Genomic DNA, 18,393 nt, shown 5'->3' on the forward strand with positions numbered 1-18,393 from the left:
TACAATAGTGGCATTTCAAATCCACAGGAAATGAGTGTGTTGCTTAATAAATGACATAGAAAGAAAGGACCAACAGGGTGAGAAAATAAAATAAAGCTAAATTATATCAAAACAAACTCCAGGTGAACTAAACATCAAAACCTAAACAAAGCATAAAAATGCTAGATTAATATATAAGTAAATAGTGGAGTTTTCCACTTGTAGGAAGATGAAATAAACATACTTCTCCCTATTCTTCCCACTAAATGCAAGAAAAAACAAACAAACAAAAAAACCTTTAATGTTATATAGAAAACAAACACAAGAAGACTTAAAATGGTAGAGAAAAAAAGGATGAGGGATTTGGGGACCCCAGGAACAACATGATTTTGAGTTCCTTGGGTTTTCTTTTTGCCTTGTATATATCAGACTTGGATCTGAAGAAGCCAGGAACCTGGAAACACCAAGAGGCCCAGAAAACAAAAGGCACCAACCAAGGGCCTGCTATCTCTAGCCAGAGAACTGGGAAAGGGACAATCTGGCAAGACAGATACGTTTAGACAACAACAGTTCTACTCCAGCCAAACACCACAGAGAAAACGCATGGCTCCATGACTCCCCTTGCCAGCAACGGCCTGGTGGGACACTTAGACCTTCAGCCTTGTTAGGCTGTAGGGAGGACCCTCGACCCCCTATCATACTAGGGTGGTGTCAGAGAAGGCAGAGTAGGGAGCTGGGACTTACATCCCCAAGGCGATGAGCCATCCACCATGTCCTCTCCCTGACCACACACATACACAGTGTCAGTGGGGACCATGTGAGGAGTCTGGACCTCCTCCACACCGGGCAGCAACAAGACATCTCTCCCCTTTCTTGTTAGAATGATATAAAAGGAGGCCCAATCTCCGTTAGTCACGACTTTCAATAAACCTTGACCTAAACATCACACTTTATGTAAAAATTAACTCAAAATGGATCAAAGATTTAAATATAAAACTTAAAACTACAAACTTGTAGAAAAAAATACAAAAGAAGGGCTTCCCTGGTGGCGCAGTGGTTGAGTCCGCCTGCCGATGCAGGGGACACGGGTTCATGCCCCGGTCTGGGAAGATCCCACATGCCGCGGACCAGCTGGGCCCGTGAGCCATGGCCGCTGAGCCTGCGCGTCCGGAGCCTGTGCTCCGCAACGGGAGAGGCCGCGGCGGTGAGAGGCCTGCGTACCGCAAAAAAAATGTAAGACTAGGCAGAGTTCATAAGACTTGACACCAAAAGCATGATCCATAAAAGGAAAAATTGAGATATATCACTTGGTACCCACCTCTCCAGGCCAGAAAAGTCCACTGTCATTTACACACACATCTGCCAATGGCAGATATACCTGCAGACACACACACTCACACACACACCCCGCCCCCAGCTCTGTGTCTGAGAGTCGCCAAGGCCTGGCCAGGGATTTGAGGGCAGGTGCTTGGTGGGTCAGCCGGAAAATCTTCCTCAAAATCAGGCAGACACTGAGAGCACTGCTCGTGAGGGCACAGATCAGGAAAGGAATGACACAAAATAATCAAGTGTGGCAGGTGCACGTCACAATTCACATGACCAAAGGCTCAGGAATCGGTCAGAAATATACGTTTCGGGAGTATGAGAAGTAAGGTATATACTAGCTGGAGGTTCAAGAGTTCACAAGAATATCTAAAGACCTTTCAGTGAAAGAGGGTCATAGTTGAAGCTTGGGGATAGAAAGAGACAGATTTGGTTAGAGGAACACATGTTAAGTTGAGGGCAATGTGCTGGGTGTGGAGCTAGGAGCACAACAGCGCAGTCAGGAACACAAGATCAGCAAAGGGAACAAACACGCAGTTATAAGTTCTGGAGACTAACGTACAACGTGGTGACTACAGTTAATGGTAATGTGGTATATACTAGAGATTTGCTAAGAGAGTAGGTCCCACGCGTTTTCACCACACACACCTGCACACACAGGTAAGTATGAGACGCGATGGGTAGGCTGCTTTGATTGAGGTAATCATTTCAGTGTATACGTACATCAAAACATCACATTGTACACCTGAAATATATACAATTTTTGTCCAAAATAAACAAAAAAAAATTTTTTTTTAAAGGACACGAGTTCAGGAATGAGGCCTTTCAAACAAATGCCTAGGAAGAGTTCGGGATTTTCCAGGCTCCCCAGTAGGGCATGAGGCTCTTCTCTTTTTGAGGTATCTTAAAGGAACCCAGCACATCTTGACAGCCAGGATCCTAGAATATTCGACCTGAAGGAGTACTTACAGATTGCCAACTCTCACTGCAATGAGCTTATTAGTAGAAAGGATAAGTGGTGTTCCAAGGTCCTGAACCAAGTTCACAGAAAAGCCAGGACTAGGACTCAGACCTCCTTATTCCTGTCGATTTCCTTAGTCATTGGCTCTACTGCAGTGTTTAGTTCATGTTTGTTTAAGCACGTAACTCAGATACAATGGGGAGGAAACACGTGATCTTTCTGCCCCTTGATATGTGGGTGAAATTTCTTCAAATCCCTACCCTGTGACATGTAGTACTCCAAAGCCTTCTGAGATTTCTCTAAATTTCCAAGGAGTAGAAGGCAGCTAAGGTTCTCCTGGCTGTCTTTGAGGAGTTTCTAGTGTGCTACCTCTCCACACCACATGGCCACAGCCTGACACTCGGACCCAGCCATACCCACAAAACCCACCCAGGTATATTGGGTACCTCCTGCCACAGATTAAGAGGAGCTGCCTTAATTACATATTTAATTTTTTAAATGACTTTTAGGTATGCAAACTTTTATCCCTGGCAACTTTCACCCATTCTTTAGAAACTGAAATCAACACATCACATTTCTTCAACTAAAAAATACTGTAATGTCTGCATATCACCAGTGCTCCTTAGGTGTCTGGTAGTGATACACAGTGTAAACCTTAAACAGAGCAAAGAGCAATTTTCCTTAAGCAAAAATTAGTTTATATGGGAAAAGCAAAGGACTTGCAATTTGGGACAAGCCAACTATGTTGAAACATAAGCAAGCCTGGAGAACAAATGGGGAGGGGTTGTTTTGAACAAAAGTTCACTGGAGGAGAATGAGATTTTGAAGTGGTGGCGGCTTCTCATTGGCTGAAGATTAGGGCAGCTTACTGTTGCCAGGTGAGAGAGGATCTCTTCCTCCTTCCTGCTGAACTATACAAGCTGTAACGCGTGGCACGTGCGACAGCCCTCCCTTCGTGGCTTCCCAACTCCAATTCTGGATTAGGTTTCCTTAACACGTTTTCACAACAGTATAGATGTATAACAGAGATCACTTAGATTCCCTGTAATATTTGCCAGAGAAGGAAGTGAGGTCTTGAGTCTGGCCGAAGGAAACTAAATATTGGGTTGGCCAAAAAGTTCATTCAGGTTTTTCCGTAGCGCCATGAAAACCCCGAACGAACTTTGTGGCCAACCCACTAGTTACCTCTTTAAAAATCAGTTTAACAGTCATTGAAAATAGTATCTTATTTTTGTTATGAGGGGTTTGTTTTTGTTTGTTTTTGTTTTTTTGCGGTACACAGGCCTCTCACTGCTGTGGCCCCTCCCGTTGCGGAGCACAGGCTCCGGACGCGCAGGCCCAGTGGCCATGGCTCACGGGCCCAGCCGCTCCGCGGCACGCGGGATCCTCCCGGACCGCGGCACGAACCCGTGTCCCCTGCATCAGCAGCCGGACTCTCAACCACTGCGCCACCAGGGAAGCCCGTATCTTATTTTTAAGTAACCTGCTACATTTCTGCAGAATCAGTTTCCTCATCATGATTAGTCTAGTAAAGAAAATTAGATAAACACCTCATAAAGGTAAAATGTTAAATGCTGGTTATTATTAATGTCTATTTTTAACATCCATGGACTGCATGTGCGGTGCAGACTTGGTTTTTGGCCTCACGGAGCCTTTGATCATTCGGATTATTGTGTGAACATCCACTTACCTGTTTTTCTTTCAAATGCATCAACCAAGCCACCAATCACCTCACACAAAACAAAGCCACTTCTCTAACGGATTTTTTTTTTTTTTCCTAACGGATTTGGACTTGGGAGTACTTGTTGAGAATGTTAATGTACTAGGAAGTATAGTATTATACATGGTTACAGTAACCAGAATAAGATAAAAAGCTACTGTTATTAAACAAAGATACATTAGGGTTAATTTTGTAAAGAAGAAAAAACAAATGAATATTCCCAGATCTTCCCAAGTCCTTGAATGTGGTAAAGAAAACATGAGACAGAGACCATTAACGTAATAAATGGATGACTGTATTAAGAGAAAAGGACAAGATTGGTATTTGCCTCCATCCGTTCAGGAAAACAAGCACACGGACTTATACAATACTTTGGTTTAAAAATGATTCATAATATCAATGTTAAACCTGATATTGAAAGAATCCAATGGGTCACAAGGTGTAAAAAACGAACCACTGAAACACAAGCTTGCATAGATGAATGAATGAAGATGTATAACTGGCACTGAAGGGAGGCTTGAGCACTGGATTCTGAATGACGTTAGCACCTCAGTCGCCCAAGACACAAGAACGTCTCCAGCACCACATTTCTCACTTTCCCCAATGAGGTCATGAGCAGAAACCTGTGCTGTATGAAGGTGGATTGAAACAGACTGTTTCCATCAACTTCTTCCAGAAGCGTGCACACATACCCACTGGTACCCAACATCAGTCACCTTAAGGCATCCAGTGTCCCTCACAGTTTCACTTAATCTCTAGATAGGCATGTGATTTGAGGTGGCCTCCTTGTTTTCTGTCCTCAGACTGGCAACTCTATTCCATTAAGGTTCTGTTCAGTTCCATGAAGTAACTATTTCAAAGCTGCCTTTCCCTCTGGGGCTTGGCTACAAACTGATGAGCACTTGAGATAACATCTCACTTGTTTTTTAAACATCTACTTTCCAAATGTCAAAGGGCTTTCTTACCAAAGCATCCAAAACCTCTGGGCACTGTGCAGTTACCTCTTGCAAGAGGATACTTTTCCAAATTTTGAGACAAATGACAGCACCACCTCAAATTTCCTGAGCAACTTGATTTACATGAACAAACTCCTATATTTTATAATTCGGCACCTTTCAAAATACAGTAGTGTTGGGATGGATTCTTCTTAAGGAAAACCGCATTACAGAGAATTTTCATTTTGGAACATCATTTTTATATGCTATCATAATACTTCATGAACTAAATATTGGGTTGCCTTTAAGAGGCAGGTGAAAAATACAGCTATATCCGAGAAAGGGCATTTGGCTTTCAGTCTATGACAAAGCTGAAGGTATAGCCTATGGGGATTTCAGAGGCTAATTCAATAAGAAATTTTAGAAATTCTGATATCAAAACCCTCTCACTAAATTTAGAAAGAGTTAGAAACTCTTTTAGCAATTATGGTCTGAAACTCAGTGCAACAAAAATTTATCCTAAGTATATGTATGATGTGTAATAGTATATTCTCTCAACTGTCTTCTCTTTGCTGTCCTTAACCCTTGCTCTTTTGTGAAGGAAATGTCACTTGACCCCTGTCTTTCAATTCTTCCATTCTTTCTATATGAAACTCAGCAATGAATCATGGGGCACTAAGTTACACAATTAGTTCTGTTCTTATCTGAAACGCCTTATGCTATGAAAAAGTTACTCAAGATGAGAGAAACATTTTCTAGTTTGCTGAGAATACACAAAAACATTTAAGTCTATTAGGAACATATATCTAGGCAGTGTTCACACATATTTAAGGGCAAAGAGAATGATTTTTAGGAACAGACATTTCCACCAATCAACATGATTACTTAGATGATTGTGTTAGTCTGTAGCATCAAATACAACCCTAAAACACACTCTGGTGTCTCCCCTACCATAGCAAAAGTTTCAGATTGATTTTCTCTTAAAAGTAATAAAATACAAACACTCTTCATGTCAACAAATCTCCCATTTGAGTAAATGTCTCTGTTTTGTTTGGTTTTCTTTTTTTGTTAATGTATGCATTTTACTATATAAGAGTGTTGGTGAAATTCTTACAAAACGTAATGACTTCACACTGCATAAGAGAACCTTTGGAAATATCTTCTACACAGTAGCCATAGAAAAGGAGGACAGTCAACTCTCAATTATTTAGGAAGTGATCACCTGAAGAATCCGGTCAGGAAATTCTCTCTCGCCTACTACCAGCCTTCTTGGTCATGCCATTGCTCATTCACAGATTGAGAGGCGATTTGAAATGGAATGACATACCTATCAGTGTGGACGTCACTCACAGCTTGGTGTGAGGATGTCCAAAGCTTCTGATGATGAGGATGTCTGGGGCTCACCTGTGAATTTTATATCTCAATGGAGAGTTGACAGTCGTTCACATATAGGAAATACGGTACACTGACCTTGGTCAGAATCAAACTAATTTAAGGCAATACTGCTCCTCACAGACGTTGCTGGCATACAGTGCAGGTCTCCTAAGAAAAGTGACTGTAGAAGTGAGGATTTCCTACTTTACCCTTTCCTTCTTGATTTCTCTAGAAATAAATTCAGCATTTCTAATGAGAGTTAAATGGCAAGAGTAACAACAGCCTCAACTCTTCCCTTTAACAGTCTTATGTATCCTCAGGGATAAAAGAGACTCTTCCCAGAGAACTCTGGGTGACACTGGGTGCCCCGTGCAGCATTATCAGGCCAGTCTCCAGTTTGCTTCTCCCTGCCCAGATGACCTACTACGGACTAGGGAGAAAAGAAGGATCCTATCACCAGTAAGATAAGCAGTTATGTCTTTAAGACTCACAGGCACCACCAGATAGGAGGAAAAATGGGATCATTTTATCTAACTTTTCTCTGACTCCAAGCAGTAAGCAATGGACAAAGTACCAAAAATGTTTTTGTCTTTGTTTCTTTTCCTTTTCGCTCAAAGAGCAGGTTTTGATTTCTGTATGCTTGTTTCTAAAAAGTCAGTATTATCAGAATATAGCACAGTATGTAACAGTGAAATCTACCTGAAGGATTCCCTTTTCCGTATTAACGTCCCCAACACAAACAGTGCTTTCCCAAAAGGGAAAAAAGCCTTTGAGTGCAAGTTCTATCTTGTTCTCAGTCCTTCAGAAAGCTGCTTACACAGGGGTCTTACGTCTTTATGTGGCTGAGGATATTACATCCAATCACCACAGTTATCTTTCAAGGAAATCATCACTGAATAAAGGAATAATCTTGGTACTCCCCAACGTGATTTTTATATAAAGACAACACTCATTAAAAATCAAGGCCCTAGAGTGTTAACCACTTATGTGGTAAACTAAATGCACCATATTATACCAGGTGTTTCCAAAGAGCAATCTGGCACAAGACAAAATTCAGAGAACATTTGACAGTAGTAAAGAAAAATAATAATCAGTTGAAAGTTAATTAGTTTTATACTGAAAAGTCCCAGGATTGTGCGAAAGGTACGGACAATGTCTGCAACGGATTTATTCATGGTCCAGTCCCACTGTGGGCCACAGTACAGAAGAAAAGGGGAAAACAGGTCTGGTTCCTAATTTCCTCGTGAGTCCAGTGGAACACAGGCCCAAGTTCACACATTATGGAATATGTTGATCTAGATCCAAGTGGCCACTGCCATTCTAAAAAGGTTTTCCTCCTGGGAGCATCTATCTGTATCTTTTCTAATTTAGATGTTTCTCTATGATCAAAAACCATATAGTCTTTTCTGCAGTTCATTAGTCTGTTGCTGGTTGTTGTAAAGTCACTTGGGAAATAGTAAGTCCAAGACTTTGTATGCAAAGTCACCTTCTAAAAATTGCAGTGTTATTTTAAAGCGTGTGTAGCAACCGTCCAGTCTCCCAATAAAATTATGTCTAACAATGGTTAGACAGTAGAGTCACATTATTTTCAACTCAGAACATTTAATCTTACCCTCATCTAACCTTGCTTCCAGGCGATGACTTACAAAAAGTTAGGTTGCGGCAATGGGGTGTGCATGTCCAGTAGCCTTATGATAAGGCTCCACAACACACTGTGCTCATTCAGTGATACTGATGTTAATACGACCTGGTCTCCACAGAACAGATGTATGGAAAGAGAGATTTTCTAAAGGCCAGAAGTATTAGTTTACATCACAACATTAAAGCATAATACACTGTGGGCTTAAAAATTAAATTGCATGTGTTCCAGCAGTAGGAACAGAAACAAAATAAATGCTCCCATATTTATATAAAAATGACAAAGTGAAAAGCAGAGAACACAGTGAAGAATGCCTGGCAGTTTCTTAAAATACAATTGTTAGTTGCTTCTATAGTCTCAAAGATAACAATTACACTATTTGAATGAGAGTAAGAGGAATTCGACTGGTTGAATTTGATCTGTCTCCTTACTCACAGGGAAAGAATTATTCTGACACTCCTTAAAGTGTTTGCTTTACAAAAAAAAATTAAATTAAATTAAAATATTTAAAAATTCTAATCTTTTAAAAACCTTAAAAAAAAAACAAATTTTCAATACAGATGCTGAATTTGTGTGTCACGAGGGAAATACCACCTTTGGTCACTCACTAAGACAGCTGAAACACTAACATCCTGGTCACATGTTAACTCACCTGACATTTGTTTTGAGTAAAATATATCCAGTTAGCATTTTACAATAATAAATATGACTGGATGAAGTAATACATGAGAGGCAAGAGAAACGTAGAATTTGAAAAGAAGAACTGATCATTGTATGAGATAGAAAAATAAACATTTATAAAATAAAAATATGGCAAATGTTGCCCATTTGCCTGATTTTCAAGTAAAAATATACTGTTTTTTTTTCTTTAAAGCTACCATAAAAAACTTTTTAAAACATGAAGCAAAATCACAGGGCAGACAAAGAAAAATATAGCATTACTGTAAATCAACAGTACCTAAACTTTGGATATTGAAACCACCCTCTGGAATTTGATTTAAGGCTAGGGTCTCCGTTTGGTCTGCCCTTGCCTATTTAAATAAAGACTTTTTCTCATTCATTTCATCCTGGACATTCAAAGTCCTGTTATTCTTCCTTTCCCCAATTTTCTGAAATGACTACATCCTTAAGGGTTTTGTTTCTTTCTAGATTATCATTTTCCCAAAACTTAATTCTTAGATATCTTTTACTTAAGTTCACACAGTCCAAAAACTTTATGAAACTAAAGATCTCTCTCAAAATGAAAAACCCAAATCTGCTCTGAGAAACTAGTCTAAAAAGCTTCCTGAATATTGCCCAACTTTAAAGACTATCTCAAAAGATAAGGCAAACAGAAGCCAGAAAAGAATGGATTAACCGTTTTTCTCAAGTCACCCACAGATTTCTTTCCTAAACAAACATCACACTAAAATGCCAAAAACGTCAGATTCATACAATGAAAAATAACAGGAAGTCAGGCTGAAAGGATATTATTTATATATATAGCATGACTGATACTTATGTTAACTAACTAGTATGGGAAAAGAGGCATTTCCATGAGGTTAGAAGATGGAAAAAAATTCCATATTTCTTGAAGAGGGGTTTAAAGGTCTGGCACAAAAGGAATCCAATGCCCCTGTGTCATTAACAAATATGTAGAAACAAATAGTTGGATGAAGAACCCCTTTATCAACTTCATGCCCAATTAATCTACTTATTGACAGATACACAAAATATTTTTGAGAGGTTGCCAACATATGCTGCTATGATCAATCTTACAGCTACAGAAAATGATGGCAGCACCATGTATATAAACATCTTTCCAATTCCATTCCCTTCGGCTTTATAAGTAAATGTAAAGTAAGAGAAGGGATACAAAATTTTTCATTTTCAGTTTTTCGATTTTCAGTTGATTTTGCACAGACTTTAGTTAAAACTTCACAGAATTAAATTTTTGCTAGTAAATACTAATAAATGGTCCAATGCCCAGAGGCTTCAGAAAGCCTTGCTATTGAGGAGGCAATGGCAGCGACGGTGTTAGTGAACGACATCTAGGCCAATCTTCTCAGGAGGGCATGTAAGGATACGTAAAACCTCTACAGTCCTGGTAGTCTGTTACATATTTCAACTGTTCCAGGTTTTTTTTTTTTTTTTTAATATTTTATGGTTGTGATTTTTTTCTTTCCTTGAATAGTAAAAAGCAAATGTCTCTGTCTTTTAATATATCATACACTAATGAACCAAAAAAAAGCTATTTCTTATATTCTTTTATTCTGCATTGCATCCAAACATTGTGTTACTTTGATCATTATCTCCACAAAATTCTAATTGCTAAAGAAAGCCTATTCCCTAGATATCAATACTCCATACCTAACGAAAATGGCATTTTATAGAGCTCTTAGATACTATATCCCAGGAAGCATATGCAGCATAAAGGTGGCCAATATTCAGAAGCTAGATTTTCTTGTACTGCCCACGTGATCAGGAATAACCAAAACATTTTAAATGAATGAAAATTATTTATGGTCTAAAAAACACTTGAGGATAAATCTGAGGAATACAAAATATAGGAGAAAAAAATAAGCATGGAATGCATTCTGTATCATCCAGTAATTTTGCTACAGTGAGTCCGTTTTCAAGGCAGGTTCCTAGGTTTTTACGGCTTATAATGGAAACCTGGAGAGAGAAGGAAAAAAGAAGAAAAACGATGAAGGAAAAATCTCTGAGACACTTTTTCTCCCTGCTCAGGTAAAATAATTTACCTATATTTATGTGCATTTCAAGTGGTTCACATTTTGTTTGTTTTTGGTTGTACGAATACAATTGGCTCTCCATATCTGCAGGTTCCCCATCCACCATGGACTGAAAATAGTCAGAAAAAAAATTTCCAGAAAGTTCCAAAAAGCAAAACTTGAATTTGCCATACGTTTGCAAGTATTTACAGAGCATTCGCACTGTATTACGTATTGTAAGTAATCTAGAGATGATTTACAGTTTAGGGGAGGATGCATGGCAAATGCTATGCCATTTTATACAAGGGCCTTGAGTATCTGAGGATTCTGAGATCCTCGGGGGTCCTGGAGCCAATCTCCTGCAGATACCCAGGTTGAATTTACATTCAGAATCAATGTGTTATTTTAATATTATGTATCAAATGTATGTCAAGGACAGGAAGGCACCTCCTAAAAGTGATGTATGTATGTAATTTGAGAAAGAACCTCATGAACTTCCTCCAGTTAAACAAGGGATGGTAAAAAGGCCACCAACCAATGGAAATTGTAGTGTATGGGTTGTTTTGATAATATTCAACTAATCTCATCTTTTAAGTAATGTTTTTTGTCTTAATGTCAACACTGGATGAATGACAGAATGATAGGGAAGCAGGAGAAGGAGAGCTTTTAAAAAAATACAAATGTCTGGCAAAACCTGCCCCCGGAAATTCTAATTTAATTAGTCTAGAGTTGCACCTGTGCAATGGTATCTTGTAATCACCTCAGAAAAGAAAATTTAAGTAAGTTTGGGAAGGCAATCATTAGATTTGGGAAAGGATAATGAAAACATCACCTAATAAATCTTCAAAAACCGTAAAAAAAACCAAACATCAATTGATAAGACCTAATCTTTGTAAAGTCTGTTGCAATCTGCTTTCATATATTTTACTCATATAATCCTGACCATGCTGATACCATTAAAATCACCTCCATTTTTAGATGAGCAAATTAATATGAGAAACTACATTTTCCTCACTCATTTTATGGCTGTCATAAAAATACATCTAAGGGAACGCATACGGTTAGTAGAGGAACTAGACCCGATTATTCCTTTCATTTTAAAGATCTGGTCCAACTTAGATCTCATATTTTTTTCTCATTTTCTTTGTCCCATTTTTCTTCCATGTGATGTGTTTTGTGTGATGTGTGTATGTATGTGCGTATTTTAATCTAATTAAGAGAATCATGGGCAGATGAGAAACAAGAGCCAAGACAGGAAAAGCCCAGTAGATCTAGATGCGGGACACAGTCTCCCTTTAAGAATCTGATAAAAGCTATGAACAAACTCTCTCCGGACCCTTGAACAATGTGGGGTTTAGGGGTGCTGATTCTCTGCACAGTTGAAAATCCGTGTATAATTTATAGTTGGCCCTCTGTATACACATCTGCAGACTCAGCCAATATGGATGGTGTAGTACTGTAATATTTATTATTGAAAAAAATCCATGTATAAATGAACCCCTGTGCAGTTCAAACCTGTGTTGTTCAAGGGTCGACTAACTGTACATAGAAAAGTCCTGTATTCAGCTTAAGGTGTTTGCTTTCTGTTTTTTAATCATTTTTGTTTGTTTTCCAAAAAATGAAGACTATTACAATGATCTTCCAAGAGGAAGAATAACTTATTTTTCCACTCTAGTGATCTATAAGACAGCATCTGGCTTTTCCACCACAGCATGAGGATTATTAAAACGGATCTGAAACCTGACCATATATATTTTTATTACCTTTATGAGAAGACTCTGACTTTGAGAAATGACGTGTGGAATTATGCTGGTTTGTAAAATGAGTGTAATCCAAATCCTCAGCCTCTGTCATGGTAGGTGGTAGTGGCCTGAAAAAAAGTTAGAATTTAAAGAGATACTCTAAGGAGTAATGACAACAATTCCACCTCTCACTGGATCTCTTGGCAAAGACATTTTCAGTAGAAATACAAAGCCAGAATATTTTAGAATCCTCATGTTAGTTCCTGGCCAGTTACATGACCTTGGATAAATTATTTAATCTTACTGTTCCTTTGTTCTGATGCCCATAATTCAATGAAAACAAATATTTTCTGAACACCTAATATGTGTGAGGCATTGTGCTAAGGGCTAGAGAAACAAAGATTAACGTTATCACTGCCACTAATGAGAAGTATACTTTGTTTTGGTAGGTATTACGAAGAAAAAGAGAAAGAAAGGAAAGGATAGAAGGGAAGAAAGTAATTAAGGGAGAGAGGGAGGCAGGTAAGAAGGGAGGACAGAGAGGGGACGCTGGCCAACACAGAAAATTTAGAGCAAAGTTCCTTACACCACTAGGTGGCAGAGTAGAACTTAGAGAAGGAAAGGGCAGTAATACCAATTACATGTGCAACTTTTCATGTCAAAACAAGACAAACTGTAAAAATAAATTGGGAAACTTTTAATACTCCAAACTTTGTATTATTTTACTTATATAACATAGATTTTTACAGACATTTGGCACTGATAAAGATAGAACAAAATCTCTCCCTTTTTTTGGTTGTTGTTTCCTAAAGGTGTGCTCAACATTTGTGTTAAAGCATGGAACCAGATGAGGTTAAGACCTGCCAAATATACAGCCACGTTGTAGGATGCGTCGTGCAATTATATATGCAATATGCAAAGCATAAATATTTTGAAGTTTGGAAAGTTATGGTCGGTTTGGGTATAATGGGTTCTGTCATATAAGAATGAGGACAAGTGTTCAAATTTCTCACCCTGACCCAAGCAGTAGGTATCTCCCTGGGTAGTCAGTGTCTGGAAGAGGTCAGCATCGGATGTAAATGTGTATATATATTGAGGGCTATGCTATGGGCTCTACAGAGACAATCTCAACTTTCAGAATGAGTTTGCATGGTAGCTATCATCCACATATTTTAGAGTTAGATTAGGTTAGATCAGGTAAGCGATCTAAGTTCACACAGTTGGTTAGTGGTAGAGCCAGGGCTCAAACTCAACTGGACTTCAAAACCAATGCTCTTAACTACTATACTATGCTCTGCTACATAGGTGTGTATTTTTATCATTAGCATTATCTGCATTCAAGATTATACAAACACACACACACATACACACAAGCACACATACTCCTTATACTTTCAAATGGTACGTGGCATATGTTTTTATACTTTCTTACATTTTTATACACATATGATAAATATGAGTGTAACAAATAACGTGGCATTTTTCTTGTTTTTCTTTTTGAACCATTTGTTTACAAATATTAGAAATCAAATCAGTGTTTTCCTTTCATTATTCATGGATATTTATAACATTCGCCTTTAAAAAGTAACATAACACTTGGCAGGGACAGCTGACACAAAGCAATCTGACTCCAGAATTAAGAAAGTTAATTAAAGAAGTAACTTAGGCTCAAGAAAACAGGATTGGTAATCAGGGTGGCAGGCTCTATTTTGTACTCTTTTTAATACCCTCATTAGGTGACTGGAAACTGGAGAAACACAAGCCAACTGGTACTGTCAAAAAAACTCTATGTTGGGCTTCCCTGGTGGCGCAGTGGTTGAGAGTCCGCCTGCCGATGAAGGGGACACGGGTTCGTGCCCTGGTCCGGGAGGATCCTACATGCCGCGGAGCGGCTGGGCCCGTGAGCCATGGCTGCTGAGCCTGCGCCTCCAGAGCCTGTGCTCCGCAACGGGAGAGGCCACAGTGGTGAGAGGCCCACGTACCGCAAAAAAACAAAAACAATAAACTCTATGTTTATTGCCTCACCATCAACTCATCATCAAGGAAAGGGATGCTAAAGAGTGAAACAAAGTATAGGACACCAACGAGTTCTCTAGGATCCCCCCTATAAGGATAAACAAACGAATCTAGAATGCCCTCAGTTCTCTTGGTGTGCTGTTTTGTTCAATATTTGATTACACGGAGAACAGATCTTGCCTTACTGCTTCCAGGGGTCCTACCAAACTATTTGTTACACTGGAGACAGTTACTTCAGTTAAGGGTATTCATATCCAAAGTTGGAAAAATCCTGTTAACTAATAGTTTGTTCTACAGTTTTTGATGTATTAGGATTACTTGTTTCCAACTGCTCGTATGAAATGATTTGTATCTTTAAGCTAATAGTGATAAAGCCAAATATGCTTCAGAATTCACTCAAAATTCATTTCTTTAAGAAGCCCGCCTAGACACCTAGACTAGTTTAAGTGTCTCCTTATGCTCTGCTAACAACCTGTATTTTTCATCCTTAGCATTTAACACAATCATAATAGTTATTTGTATAATTATCTGTTTAGGTTATAAATTTCATAAGAGCAGGAAACAACTTTTTTTGACTGCTGCTTACTTTAGCTCTGGACAATTTATTAGGGTGCTCCATAAATACTTGATAAATGAGGAAAGGGAGACAAATATATTTCATATTCATAAGAATACTGTAGGAACTAAATGAGATTTATAAAATCCTTAAGTTTTTCTAAGGGAAAAATGCAAAACTAAAATACCAAGTAGTATTATTAATATACAATCCTAGAGTTAAAACAATTTGGAACTTGGGTTGAAACTTTTTCCAATTACAAAGAATTGGAATTAACTCAGATTGCCTACTGGTTCTCTATTTTTTTAGACTAGAAATCTTATAATAGACAATGCAAATGACTTTTAACCATGACTGTTACACTTAAGTAAACGTCTTGAACTAGCAAGCTCCATGTTTCTCAACCCTTGAAACCATCTCTTTCTGTACAAATGGATAACTCAACTTCCACCATGATTAAATATGAAAGAGGAAACCGCAGACTCTAACCAGAAAGCATACCTTCTGATATTAGTTGTATAAGATACCTATAATAAGATAATAGGCTTTAAGTTTTAACTATGAAAATATAGGTTTCATAAAATTCTTATTCATTTTTGTTTTGCCATATATAGTCTTTCTGCAAAAGCTATTTAAAGACAAACATTCCTCTTAATTCAATTCAGTTCTATTAGTCATAGGCCACTTCTCACTCATTTACAATAGCCATTTTTAACACAGGATCATTTGATTATTCATAATCAAATACATCAAATATTTTAAAGAGTACCTATTACATTCCAGAAACTTGTTTTCAACTTTAATAAATCCTTTAAATAGACATTCCAGACTGTTCTATCATAGGCTGTCAAAGTTATTCTAAAAAAGCCCAAGGTGCCAAGGTGTTCTAAAAGGCCCAAGGACTTCGAAGACTGCAAAATTACTAACTCTAAAGATGATTTTAATTCCCTTCATTAAAAAAAGCATAACATGCCACACCTATTTACCTACTGAGAACAGTTTAGTTACTTCTTATTTTCCTTGGCTGTTGCAGGGATGTAAATAAAGCTGAAGTATGTAGTTCTAAAATTTGCTTTAAAAGGCATTTGGCATGTGCATAACTAAAAGCTGGAAGAGGAACCAATTTTATACAATTAGACAAACTACACTACTGTTGCCCTAAAAGCTTTACAACCTGATATAATTTTCTGAAACGTATTTATCTTCTGAAAGCCCATGGATTTAAAAGTAGAGTATGGCATTTTAAGGACACTATATTCTCTTCAAGGAAACAAGTCTCGTAGTTTAAGTGTGAGCAATGAGTGGCAACAACAGTGTATACTTTTCAGTGTGATAAAATTTTTGTTTTAATAATTAATGAAGGGCTTCCCTGGTGGCGCAGTGGTTGAGAGTCCGCCTGCCGATGCAGAGGACACGGGTTCGTGCCCCGGTCCGGGAGGATCCCACATGCCGCAGAGCGGCTGGGCCCGTGAGCCATGGCCGCTGGGCCTGTGCGTCTGGAGCCTGTGCTCCGCAGCGGGAGAGGCCACAACAGTGAGAGGCCCGCGTACCGCAAAAAAAAAAAAAAAAAAAAAAAAAATTAATGAATATATTATTAATAATCAGGACCAAAATACAAAGTTTCAATAATTTAGAGTTTTCAAAATATTAGATTTAGTGTTACTTTTGTCTTTTTCTATTTAATGCTCTCTCTTCCTCTTCCAATCAATTTCCCTTTGAAAATCAACAGAAAGAAATAAAGAAAAAATAAAGGTTGCTTCCCCAGAGACTTAAATGTTGAGAACCTGCAGTGGAAAAACAGCAGACGTTCCATAACCATGACCCAGGACTGCTTGAGAGAAGTCAGAAAGTATACATAGCATAGCCACAGCTATTTGATCTAGTGGGATTTAGAACAATCTGCAATGACTCAAATGAGTATTTGCCTAGGACGTTGAGACTCACAGAGAAATGAATTTAGGTGTATGTAAATGTCATGCACACACTAATGTGACCATGAAACTCAGAAAAAATTTAAAACCTGAGATTTTACTTAGGAAAATGGTTAATCTCATCCCTTCCTAGCTGAGGGCAGTCAATTCAGTGACTCCAGAGACAAGAACTTGGTCCTAACCAAAAGTACATCTTTCCTTCTATACCCCAGCTTCTGTAAAATTCTCCGTCTTCCTGATTTGCCTCGTTCAACCCAATTTAAAACTGAAAACAAAGCTTGAAAATAACCTGCAAGACTTGATACCACCTTACAACTGCAGATTTCTGGATCTCCTTTCCAAGGAACAAACACTCTTTTCAGGCAGCCAACATCTCCTTACTCACCCCAAGATCAAGTTCCTCACTCCCTTTTTCAGGTGTCATCTTACCGTGCTGGCCTGTCATTCTTAGAATGGTGATGTTCATCACTCTCTCTTGACTTTGAGTGTGCTGATTTAGCTGTCTTGGGCTATGGGGGAAAAAAAGAAAAGAAAAACACACACACATACAGAAAACAGCAAACAAACAGAGAAAGATTAGATTTATTAATTATCTAAATGATATGAAACTCTCCTTTAGTAATTTCAGGTTACTTACATCCAGTTGAGCAACTTAAAATATTTTTAAATACAGCCACTCAGAGACAAAAAAATATATAATCATGAAAGTGTGTTGCAGGTTTTCAGTACAGCCAGATGAGTGGGCTAAACACACACAAACACGATCCCCCATAGAGATGCGCTTGGCCGCCCATTATTAACAGAACAGCTGCACAGCAGCTGAGGAGAGCTATAACTGATCAGGACCCTATCACGCCTTCCGGGGACAGACGCCCCTCCCCCATATTCTCTGCCTTAGCTCCTCCCTGAAGTACCTAGGTAATAGTATCTGGTACACATTTCCTGAGTGGTTTTACAGATGTGAAAACCCCCACCAAATGGAAGATGTTAACTACTTGATGACCATGAGCACACAGCCCCCAGGCCTTCTAAAAATGCTCTCCTGAAACCCACCGGGGAGTTCAGGCTTCTTGAGTACTAGCAGTCCCAGACTACTGGTAGGGGGCCTTACAGTAAACGCTGCGCTTTCCTTCCCCACAACCCAATGTCAGTAGAGTGGCTTTACTGCACATGGGTGAGCGGACCCAAGTTTGGTTCAATAACAGAACTGGCGGGACTCCCAGAGTCTGTGGAATCTAGCTTCATGCTCTTAAGCTTATTTCTGAACACCTGACTTAGGGATGGTAGTTTTCAAGCTCAGAAACTAAGGCATATTCATGCCAACTTTTCCAGGAGAGAAACAATTCCAGCACCAGTTACAGAATCTAGAGATGACAGAAGTCCTGATACTGCTAGAAATGTGGTCTACCCCCTCTTCCTTTCCTGATTTGCAATCTTTAAAAATACCTACTCCCTCACAGTTAACAAAGAACCTGAGTAACTCCTGGTCAACTACTTATGGTTTAA

At 38.7% G+C, this 18,393-nt stretch overlaps 1 protein-coding gene across 3 annotated transcripts in view; it reads right to left on the reverse strand.

Annotated features, from left to right (window-relative positions):
* Window positions 1-4,256: 4,256 nt before the first annotated feature.
* Window positions 4,257-18,393, reverse strand: part of CCDC50 (coiled-coil domain containing 50) — a 66,605-nt gene continuing 52,468 nt past the window's right edge. For all 3 annotated transcript variants that reach the window (XM_027108795.1, XM_027108785.1, XM_027108777.1), the window contains 3 exons: window positions 17,317-17,396; window positions 12,406-12,512; window positions 4,257-10,586 (listed from right to left, as the gene is read on the reverse strand). In XM_027108795.1, the coding sequence (XP_026964596.1) occupies window positions 10,567-10,586; window positions 12,406-12,512; window positions 17,317-17,396 (207 nt within the window). In that variant the 3' untranslated portion in view covers window positions 4,257-10,566. The remainder of the gene's footprint in view (window positions 10,587-12,405; window positions 12,513-17,316; window positions 17,397-18,393) is intronic.

The sequence above is a fragment of the Aethalodelphis obliquidens genome, unplaced genomic scaffold, assembly GCF_003676395.1.
Source record: "Aethalodelphis obliquidens isolate GAN/ISIS:26980383/991018 unplaced genomic scaffold, ASM367639v1 scaffold1, whole genome shotgun sequence".
Classification (NCBI taxonomy): Eukaryota; Metazoa; Chordata; class Mammalia; order Artiodactyla; family Delphinidae; genus Aethalodelphis; species Aethalodelphis obliquidens.